The sequence below is a fragment of the Siniperca chuatsi genome, linkage group LG16 (genome assembly GCF_020085105.1).
Source record: "Siniperca chuatsi isolate FFG_IHB_CAS linkage group LG16, ASM2008510v1, whole genome shotgun sequence".
NCBI lineage: Eukaryota > Metazoa > Chordata > Actinopteri > Centrarchiformes > Sinipercidae > Siniperca > Siniperca chuatsi.
In genome coordinates this window covers 21,678,946-21,691,116 of record NC_058057.1, presented here as the reverse complement: position 1 = coordinate 21,691,116, position 12,171 = coordinate 21,678,946, and the positions used below count along the sequence as shown (strand labels likewise).

Here is a 12,171-nt window from a genome sequence, read left to right as displayed (position 1 = left end):
TATTTGAAACAGTGACATAGGGCAATGATGTGGAGTCTTTTATTCTGATGTAAAGTCACTCCTTCACAAGATAAAGCAGTGCATTCTTATTCACCAGACAGACGCTTTGATATCACATTGTGTATGTGTGTCTGTGTGTGTGTGTGTCTGTGTGTGTGTGTGGAAAGTACCCACTGAATTTTAAGTATGCAATTGAAATTCATTGTCTGCAAATTGATCCATTTTCTGCTGATAGCACACATCACCAGTGCCTCTGAGCTCTCTGTATGTGCATGGTCATGTCGGGAGGTTGCTACCATTTAGCCTCTAGCGCATTAAAGATTGTTTGCCTCTGCGGGGCTTGCTCGCAGCGCCAGCTTCCAGAAAGAAAGCAATCTTTATCACAGTGGGATCAAAGCTGGCAAACAATCTCTATGGAAATTGGGGGTCTGTGATTTCCTTTCCTCCATGGCTGCAATGCACCATAGACATTTTGAAGTGAGCAAGCAGGAACACACACACACACACACACACACACACCTTCCTCTGCTGGGGACTGACACAATGTCAGACAGAATTAAGCAACAATAACAGAAATAACCCCCGGTAGTTGCCAGATAGAGAACAATGGGCTCCGGGCCCAAGCCGGGCTCTGCTACCTCGGTGTCTAAACACTGAGCACGGCCGCCCAGTCCACTCCACTTCCTGCTCGATAAACACAAGGAAAACAGCCGTCTGCCTTTCCTGAGGACACGGGGAAGGGAAGAGAGGCACACTGGAGGACATGACGCTGGAGGAGAGGAATCTCACTGACGGATCATCACACCAGTAGGCTCTTACGTAGGACAAGACATGAGAATGGTGCTGACTCAGGCCAAAGAACAAGTTCCAGTGTGTTACAGATACACACAGTCATGTACGTCAACATTTTATTCTGCATGTCTTTTTGCACACAAACCTAACCTTTCAGAATCAAAAAGCACATGTACATCTTTTACAATAGGCACAATGTTTAAAACATCCAGATGTGACAGGATCTGAGCATACAGATTCCTGTTTTGTCTGAGTTTGACTGGAGGAAATTGGTGGACATCCAGTATTCAGTGCTACTGGATAGTTAACTAAAAACCACATCAGTGAGGTTGTTGTCTGCATAATTATGAAATAAAATGCCATTCCTGTTGATAATGTAACCGCTGGAAAGCATAAAATGCCACAACACACAGTTCTGCAGGCAACAGCAAAGGGGAAAAACCTACAGCATTGTGTTAAGGCATTTAAGCGTCTCACTCAATGCAGCAGCAGCACTATCACTAAATAGTACTTCATACAGAAACCTATACTATTACTACTACCACCGCACTCTATAACACCCTAAAGAGCTAAAATCCTATGGCTTAGCTTTGCACCCATCTGACTTTTTCTCTCCTGATACCGATTCTTAGTATCTGCCAAAACAGATTCCCAATCCAAGACCAGTGGTGTAATTTTCCTAAATTTAAAATCTGTATACCTCAGTGCATGAAACTCATTAGGGTCATTTTAATGTAAGGTAACCTGAGGACAGAGATAGCTGTGGCACTAAAAACTCAGCAGCCCATCATGACTGAACGAATGTAACTAATAAACACAGAATTTTATAATGACATTGATGAAAAAACTGTATATAATGTGGATTGGTCATGTCAATACCAGATCTGTTTAATAAGACCAATATGTGCCCCAATACTGATCCGGTGGATCTGATTGTAGCTTCATGATAGTGATGACTAGATGACAACTCCAAGCTCTAGTCTGTGGCTATGATGTGGTACAGTGGGCTTGTAGAGCCAATGTATAAATATCAAATTGTTTTGTGGAAAATAAAATTGACATTTTCAGTTACTGAACATGATGATGATGTCTTCACTGTTGGAGGCAAATGCTGTTCAGGAACATGACATGAGTTGATGTGATTTTTTGAGTTTTGTAAAATCAAGATGAAGTGCGATATTTTAGGGGTATGTATGAATTGTCTCTCACTTTAAACTGGAAACCTTGTTAAATCAATGAGACTTCACGCGTGGAAGACTGTGTTAGATCTAGAGTAAGTATATGAAAGAGATGCTAAAAAAATAAATAAAATTTATTAACCAAAACAATATTCTTTGGTAACAAAAGATAGTTCTTGCATTACATACAGTGGCTCTGATACACTTTTGAATCAAATTTGTCTTTGATCATTAACTGAAAAACAAAGCTCTGATTTCTGCAAATTAAATGTTTGTGGAGTGATGCATGTGCCATGACATTACATATTATAAAAAATTAACATGAGTACGACCTGCCCGGCCCACCTGCTGAAAGGCAAAGGCTATAATCACCACTGCTACTCACTGTGACCTTCCAGAGGATTACCACTACGAGCAGACTCCCTTGTGATCTTTCACAGAGGTTGAAAGGAGCATTTGTTCCAGACATTTGTATCTCTTGAACCCATGACATTAAGGTTGAAGTCAGCTGATGTCTGTGACCTAACGGCAACCTCAGTGCATCTTTCAAACAGCATCCAACACAGAATTAATCAAACCTGCCTGTGCTTCTGTTTTATCAGTTTTATCAAATGTCTTCTACTTTTTGACATAAAATGAAAACAGGGAACACTTTCCTTGTTCTTATCTCAGTGAAATTAATGAATTTGGAAGTGCTGAAAATGTGTTACTTATGTCTTGTATCCTTACACCCAAAACGCATCTATTTAGCTACTTTATAGTAATTTGGCTGAGACTGTGAGAAGTGCGAGTAGCTGGCAGAAAATCAATTGGACGGTTTCTCAAGCAACATTTAGGCCTTACAGCCATCAGAAACATCAGAACTAATTACTGCAAATGTACACAATTACTGGAGGCCCACATGCAGAAACAGAGACTACACATGGTCTAATCAAAGCACTGATGTCAAAATCTATTTCTTCTCCATTGTCTGCATTCACAAGTGGAAGTGCGTTTGATGTTATGGACAAAACAGGATGTAATGACCTCAATTAAATAAGGAGCAAGTTTGGACTAGAGAGAACAGTGTGGTCCAGTAAAAAAATGCCTTCATGTTCATGCTTGGATGCACAGAAAGGTATTCAAGACTCATGAAAAATGCCACTGACTCAACACATCAAAGCTACATCCACACATACAGACATTATAGTCCTTAATGGGTCTTCTTCCTCCCAGACTGGGCTACTGCTCAGACGGGAAAAAGGGGTTGTACAGGAGTCCACCCAGCGGACATAACCCAAGGAAAACAGGATACAGCTGGTCACAACTGACCGCCAGAGCCAACATAGCTGAGAAGAACCAATGCTTGTATTCTATATGAAGCGTCTTGGGGAGCTATGGTTTACGGTACAACAGGCTTTCAACCTGCTACCTATAGTGTTAAAGCAGAACTTCAATAAAGTTTTCATTTTCGACATGAAACGTGAATACACAAAACACATTAATTAATTGATTTAAAGATGTGAACAGGAAGGCTCATACACTCATGATGTAGAGTTTACCTTCAACTTAATATTTTAACTAGGGCTGTAGCTAACATGTATCATCATCATCTATTTGCAGATTATATTCTGGATTAATTGCTTGGTCCATGAAATTGTCATGTCCGACAAACCGTTAAAAACCCAGAGATATTCTATTTTCTTCTCTTATACCATCATATAAAACTAAGAAAACCAGCACATATTCATATTTTGGAAGCATCCATCAGTACATTTTTGCATTTTTGACTAATTGATGAATCGATTAATCAATTCATATCTGAAAACGACCGTCGTATAATCAGTGCCACTTCACAAGATTGACAACAAGATGGTTTGCCCACAAAAGGTCCTTATGTCTTGACATACTAGAAATTAAATTAAAGAAAGATTTCTACTATTAGAAATCTTACTGAAAACTAAAACTGCCAACCACATCCACTTTTATCTCCATCAGTAACTGTTTATGGAAGCCACAGCATTGAGGTGTGTGTGAAGTTTAGACTTACTGTTGCGTGTGCCGTTGTCCCAGTCCCAGGCCTCTACAATCAACGTGTACGTCCGCTGGAGGGAAAGGGAAAAAGAAATAAGTCAGGTGAAATTTGGACAAAATAGCTTCTCTCTCCTTTATGTCCTCAACACAACAAGGCATAAGATTTTGCTCATTTTTGTGTAGGTAAGCCTAAATGAGCAATCAGTGACACTTCAGCTATAGGTCTGGTAGAATGACAAGCTGCGTCCATATGCTGCAGGGCAATTTTGCTCCTTACCTTAGCAGCAGCAAACTTTTTCCCCAACAGCATGAGGAAACACAGTCACCCTCTTCAGGAATCACTGCAACTAGTCACAGCTCACTTACGTCCCAACTTGACTTTAATCATGATAATGCTAAATTTCATTTATGCATTTTACTGGCCCAAATGTAAAACAGAATAGATACCATTTACAAGACAAAGGCATCCTCAGAATGTAAACATGTGTTTGGCAATCTTGTTTTCTTTTTATAAACAATATTAGAATATTCCAATCCAAATCCAAATGACAAAGAAGCATAAAATACTTCTCAAATCATCATCGCTAATGACTACAGGATGCCTCGTCTACTCTCAGCAACAACAAAAAAAGAACATTCAACAAAAGGGCCTTTGTTATTTTGTTCCCAAATTCACTGAGAAGTAAACATTACAAATAATCACAATGGGTTCATAACATACTCAGAATAATGGGGATGACCATTTTAGCAATAGTCATGCAACTCTTCTACAGGCATCACCCCACACACACAAACACACAGATGATACAAAAATCAATTTCATTGCTACTACAGAGTCTCCTTTGCAACTTGGCCCGGTTGCCTGGAGGTGCGCTTGAGTTACGCTGCCAATGAAACCCAATGATTCAGAGATAAGAGAGCAAGATATGGTAAGTACAACTGTGGGAAGAAGCCAAGAGAAGCTGGAGGACTGAGATGTGAAGAAGGAAGGACACAAGGGAACAGGGCTGTACCAGCTTTCCTCTGGCTAAGTATGTATGTAGCAGAATGAACCTGCATGTACCCCTGCTGGCTCATCAGTGAAGCTTTGCAGCTGTGATACAAAAATCCTGTCCACAAAAGGCACAGAAGCCACAGCATTGCGATGTGTCATGGAGTTCAACTGAGGAAAAGGCCACAGATAGACAAAGATAGTCATGGTGAAGGTGCAAGTTAAAAGGTTATATTGATAACATTTTTATGTAGATGAGTATTTAAAAAACAACAATACATCCACAGAGTTTATAGAAAGGTGCGGAATGAAAGTATCACTTTTCCTCAAATATTGTGAATTAATCATTTTACAATTCAACAATTTTGACGCATCCAAAATGAATGTTTTGTTTTATCTCTGTGTGAGATGTCTGACGTTTGGTTCCTGCTTCTAACAAGGCTTGTGAGCCAATAGTATAACGACATTGGTATCACGTGGTATACTTGCCAGTTAGTGCGGAAAAATCGGACACTGACATTCGCACATATTAACTATCTTAGCTTAATTGTCCAAACAACAGTAATCCATAAATTTACAGTTCTGCATATGTTCTCATTCTGCGGTCAAGTTAGCAATGATAAATATGCAACGCCCGGTTAGACTTTCAAAGTAAAGTTTGCTGAGAAACATTTCAGGTGACGGTCGCAGTTTGGTTAGGTTTAGGCATCAAAACTACTTGGTCAGGTTTAGGAAAAGATCATGGTTTGGGTTAGAATAACTACTTCCTTAAAACAAATCAACAATGATTATTGGTTTCACATGGGAAATGAACTCCAGTCTCCTGTGAGAAAGTCCTGTGTTTGACCCATTACATTTATGTCTGATCCTTAAGTACATTTAATAGCAAATACTTTAGTAGAATTGTGAGATCAAGACTTCTTGAGATGCATTCAGGCTTGAATTGATTAACCTTTAACCAAACATTAAAATAATTTTGCTTCAAATTTTGCTCTGGCCTCTTTAAGTTTGTATTCAACACAATACCTTATTATCTCAATGCAATGTACTGAAACAAATGTATGTGACACAAAAAGGCAATTTATTATTTTGGCCGGTGACAAAATGCGCTTGGCTGGTGGATTTTTTCATCTACCAGTCCCCTTGGCCGGTCAAAAGTTAATTTCAAACACTGCTGGATGTTATCAATAGCATCTTTAACTGAAAAGGTATCAACATGGAAAATAGGTAACTATTTGCATAAGTGCAAGAATGTTCAGCTTTTCATTTTGCTGAATGACAACACCAAATGATTTCACTGTTGTTCGTCTCTGTGGTGTGTTACTGAAATCACCAGGTGTTGTATTTTGGTACATGGCTGCTGTCTCTAATAAGAAATGCTGTCTAAATAAGAAATGCTAAGAAAGGCAGTTGGTCTTCCACCATGTTTTCAGGAAAAATAAAGCCTCAGTAGGTATGATGTCCATTAAGAAGGTCACTTTGCCAATATTAGCTGTGCAAGATGAACTCTGCCTGACTTTGTCCTTGGTTGTCAGACAGCAAGGTAAATCAGCAGCTAAGGGGATTATCTTGTTTCACACCAAGTTATGCTTTACAGTTGACCAGTATAACAGCAGTGTTGCATTGATGAATAGTGTTGATTAATCAATTAGTGGATCAACAGAGAATCAATCAACATGATTGATAGTCTATTAATACTTTAAGGCATTTATCAAGCAAAAACTCTAAACATTTTTTCCCAGTTTCTCAAATGTGAGGAATTGCTGCTTTTTTCTGTTTATTTTTTAAAAAATTGGATGTGTTGGACTGTTGGTTGAGGACGTGGCCTTGAACTCTGGTAAAATGGGATGGCTATTTTTGACTATTTCCTGACTTGTGGACTAAATGAATAAAAAACAAACAGATTAAAAATCGATAAAGAGAATAATCACTAGTTGCAGCCTTAGTTTTACCTGGGATCCCCTCTCGTTTTGCACTTTCACCATAACAATTCTTATTTTGCAATATAACAAGTATTTGAATGTAACTTGTGTCAATGTCTAATGTCAAATTAGGCACACATTTTAATTGATACTTTATTGGGATTGTCCTTAAAAACATGCAAAATGTAAGTTTATTTTTCATGAACACACACACACACACACACACACACCAAGCTAACCAGCATCACAGGAGTAATCTAGCTGGTGTGCTGCAAGGCACACTGCTAGGCAACCAGCTGACCTAAATAACACTCATTACGTCACCACCAGTGACAGTTGTAGTAGCCACAGTGCTGTTACCTCTACTGTAATGTCATTGATAGGACGTTGGCCTGGGGGTGGGTGGTGGTGGTACCAGAAAAGTATAATGCAAGTATTTGAGGGACTTGTGGTTGCTTCATTGAAGCGGGAAAGAGAAATCACAGGGAGGGGATTGGAAAATGTGTCAGTCTGTGTTGTTGATCTGGGGGACCAACAAGCTGGTAGGCTGGTTGCTGCTGGGCTGTGGGATTAAGTAGGCTTGTCTGGCTATGGGTGGCGGCAGGAGGAAGGGGAGGGGAGTGTTATTGTGGAAGACCACGGGTGACAAGAGAAGGGGATGGAAGATGATGGGATAGCGGTGAGCTAAAGGGCTTGGGTCAGAGTTTTGACATGGGGGGTACAGTAGACTGTAGCTACTGGTAAGACATGAGAGGCAAAAACTAGGCTGGGCGTAGGGGAAAGCTGTAGGTAGATGAAAGGGGTATGTAAGACAGGAGTGAGTCTGGGGCTTTAGCGAAGGGCAATGCTTGCGCTGCTGTTGCCGGAAACTCTGCCAACCTGTCCAACTGCAGACACACAACAGATGCGGCCTCAAAGATGGATTATTTGACATGAACGTGGATCATCCCACGACATGTAGCTCGGCTTCTGACCTTTCCACCCATTCCCCCTCCCCCCACCACAAAAGGGTGGGCAAGCTGCCCCAGTCTGAGCATGTAGGTGGGTGTGTGCATATGCCAATGCATACAAGCAGAACTATAAGTGGCAGTGCATGCATTAGTGGCAGGAGATCTTGCGATGATGCCTGCCTGTATCGTGAGACTATGCCAAGTGTTGCAGACAAACCTCATCATGAGGCAGAATCAAAAGATCAAAGAAAGAACAGGTGGCCATATTGTGACTTCCACCTTTTGGGTTTACCTAAAATTCAGGCTCGCTTGCATGCCTACATGTTGTAAATGTTTGGATAAATAGCTCCCTGAGTCAGTTAGGGTTGAGCAAAGCCATGGACTAGTCTGGTTTCCCACAGACCATCCCAGTCTGTGATTAGCTGGATTAAGTGACAGCTGCCCAAATGGTTGGAACAAGATAGATGGATGGGCAGGGGGATAAAGGGGAGAAGTGGGGGAGGGAAGGGGGAAAGGCTACTGAACAAAGACCCCTGTCCCAACACCATAACTCACCCCCATCCCAATCAAAACCATTGTCCATGAAGAGACACAGTCAGCACGAGGACAATTAGTGTCAGCATGTGTGCTACTGAGCCTGGGCAGGACAGTTGCATGGGCAAAGTCAAAAAAAGCTGCCAGTGGTTCTTGCATGAGTCCTAAACTTATAAACTGTGCTACAACTCAGAAAATATCTTGATTTCATTAACCTGCCCTTTTTCCTCAACTCAAAACACACACACCTCAACTACATTCGACAGTGTGAAATACTTCATTTGAGACTACAAAGAATCCTATGTCATTCAAATCTCCAAAACCCTACCCGGCCCTTCCCCTAATGGATTAGAGGATTTACTCAGAGAAATCCTAGTTTTCAAGTCAAGAAGGGGGGCATGGTGATTATTTATTTTTTGGATGTTTATGTGTCTTGTACTCAGTAAATGTGTTTGCTTGAAATGATTTAACACTAAAGTGCCATCGTTGCATCGCATGGCACAAAATGAACCAAACCTCGTCATGTCATTGACTTCAGGTAGAGTCATTTGAGTCATCACAAACGGACATTTTGGTGAAGGCAGAAGATGTGGTGCTGATGTCTAGGGAGAGCTACAGGTGTAGTTTCCCACGCCAGATGAGGCGTGGTTGTGCGAGTGGAAGGTGGCCATTGAAATAAAAAAAGGAAAGAGAACAGAAAGGTGGCAGTGGGAAGTGGAAGCCAGGGCAAGTTGGGGTCACTAAGCATGGGATCTGCACACTTCTTGTTCAAAAGAGGGGTCAGCACTCTGCATGTGGGGCGATGTGCGTGTTTGCATTCGAAGAATACTAAGAATGTGAGATCCAGGCCTGGTGTGTAATCCCATGCGAGTTCCCAGTCTGCCAACAATTCGGTATCAATGGAGGGGTGCGTCTCCATTGTAGATGTGAGGTTTGATTGACTCATTTCTGCCTCTTGGGGAAAGTCGGGACCTCAAATGTTGATTGAGCTTTGAAAATTATTCCTAGGAGCTGTTTTTTAAAATAAAATTCTATACTATAAAATTCACACGTGCACTCCCTATAAAAAGCATTGTCTATAACCTTGAGCCACTTCCCATATCATTGAGAGGTGACCTGAATGTCCACCTCCCTGTACCCAACTTCTCCACGGGGAGTTGGACTGACATCTCCTGATTTATTGCCTTCTGATGGGACATGAGGTCATCACAATTCATCCCATGGCCAGTAATCGCTGCATGTAATCTTCATTAATCTGTGATGTCAATCCCAGCTTTTGGTTTTACTAGGGCTGAGTCTACGCTATTCCAGCAAGGGCATTGAGCTACACCATCTCTGCTGAATAGGAAGGGCAGTGGGCACAACAGCATGTGATGCATCCTCTACCTACCCTCTTTGGACACTGATCTTTGGAATAACTGGTAAAAATATGGATGAATAACAGTGGTACTCTATCACTCTTAATGAGCATTAATGGATAATAGCTGTCTCAATATGAAGAATAATAGAATGAAAGAGTCCCATAAAATGATGTTAATCAACTCTGAAATGTCCAGTTACATCTTTTATTTAAAACTAACTGGAGGGTAAATACTTTGGCATCATTAACTCCTAATGATACTGAGGGTCATTAATGCATGGACATCAAACAGGATGAATATCACAAAGTCTAGACACCCTCAGAGCACAACCAGAGAGGTTTCCAATGGAAGAGGAGCTTGTAGGGGTTTGTTTGGGGGTTGGGGGAAAAGCCTCTTTCAATCAAGGGTAAAAATTAGATGTGAGCTGAACCAGCTTCCCATCACTTCTGCCTGAAGGGTGGACTCAAATGCAAATCTGTGTAGCTCCTCAATCTGTTCAGAGGCAAGGATCAAAGACCTCCAGTGGCAAAATCCTTGCAAATATGGTGATGTTGGCAGGCAGAGAAATACAAGTTGGAAGGTTTGACCCTTTTTGACATCCGTAATAAACATATCTGTACTTTGCTTGTCCCAGGATTCCTGGTAGACTGAATTGGAGCTCCACAATCTTGTATATGTAGAATCAACCCATGAAAATGTATAACATAAAAAGACATTTAGTCTTATTCATGACTATGACAATTTTCCCCACTTCGCAGTCTAAAAGCTGGAACCTTATGACTAAAAATTCACTTCCACTTGTGCCAGACAAACGAGAAATGCCAAGGCTTACCAGAGTAATATGAGCTTTGCGTTTTGATACTATTTGTCATTTACTCTTATATAATATTGCATCCTTGGGCTTGGGTAGAATCGCAGACAAAGAAGACCTATCCAAACATATAGCACCTTTGATAGATTGAACCAGAGAGTGACCCTTGATGTCCTTGTAGTGAGACAGGCCTGCATTTAACTTTATATCAATTATTCTGTTGATTATTTTTCTTCAAATTGATTATTTTGTCCAACAAACAGTCCAAAACCCAAAGACATTCAGTTTATAATGATATGGGACCTCCTTGAAACAAGAGGACACATCTCTTGGGGCTTATCCTGACACAAATTTGAACAGTTAATTTCTTGTCGGGTGGCCAATTAATCAATTAATTGTTTTAGTGCTACAGTGGGACTACAACCAGTGTGCATTTCCCAAACAAACACCAGGGACAATGTGCAATCACTATGTGCTGAACTAAACCCCATCCCATTTACAGCAACCTGAGAGAATAAGTAGCCAAACAAGTATCAACATCTGTTTCTTTGGTGTTTAGTTTGAATGAAACCCTGCAGACAAGTTAAGCCCCACTGACCAATGGCTCAAGGCATTACAAGACAATATTCATTTACACTACTACAACTTACATGTGTGGTTAAGAAAGCAGGTTACAGACTGTAAAAAACAAACAAACAGTCATATTTCTGCTGGATAGAGAGGTGGAGGGCTGCGAGTTCTGCACACAAGTTGCTTGCCAGAGTCGTGTGCCAAGAGATGTCGCACTGAAGGCAAGGCATTTGGCTGGCTGCTGTATACTGGCTGTGCACACATACACATGGCCCATTGAGCATGCTGCTACTATGCCAACAGGGTCATTACCAATGCACTTCTAATACAACAAACCCCTCCCCTCCTGGTGCTAATTAACCAGCATGGTCCAAGACTATGCAACACGTAAAACAAAACAGCAACTCATGCACATTTGTATAGAAAAGCGGTGGTCTCTGTAAAGGCCGATCACAAGATATCTATATAAAAAAATAAATAAAAAACATTTTGGGGGGTTTTTTGCCTTTATTTAATAGGAGCAGCTGAAAATAGACAGCAAATATGGGAGTGAGAGAGGATGACATGCAGCAAAAGGCCGCGGGCTGGATTAGAACCTGGGCCGCTGCAGTAAGGACTCTTGACATGTACACCGCTGCTGTAAAAATGGAATCGTGGGTTTAAAAAAAATAATTAATAAATAAAAACGAAACGCAAATTGTGTTTTTTGGGTGACTATAAAACAGTGCTGATGAGAGAAACAGAAAGAGGCAGGGCGGGGCAAGCCGCTGAGACAGAGGTGTAGGTGTGTGCGTGGGGAAAAGAACTGAAGGGAAAAGCATGGTGATCAGATTCAAGTACTTTGTGAGTAAACACTAAAATAAAAAGGTGGAGAATTAAGATGGTGACCCTCCCTTCCCGCCACAATTACTCAGTCTGTGGGAAACACTGTATATTTGTTAAGCTCTAAACTGCTACCCATAACCAAGTGTAGGCTGCTATGGATTAAGTTGTGTCTCTAAGAGAGAGGAATATGTTGCACATGTTACCTGCCAATAAATAAACAGTTG

At 41.0% G+C, this 12,171-nt stretch overlaps 1 protein-coding gene across 4 annotated transcripts in view; it reads right to left on the bottom strand.

Moving 5' to 3' along the window:
- jag2b (jagged canonical Notch ligand 2b) overlaps window positions 1-12,171 on the bottom strand; it is a 52,541-nt gene that overhangs the window by 28,652 nt on the left and 11,718 nt on the right. For all 4 annotated transcript variants that reach the window (XM_044169451.1, XM_044169452.1, XM_044169453.1 and 1 more), the window contains exon 3: window positions 4,000-4,054. In XM_044169451.1, coding sequence (XP_044025386.1) covers window positions 4,000-4,054 — 55 coding nt within the window. The remainder of the gene's footprint in view (window positions 1-3,999; window positions 4,055-12,171) is intronic.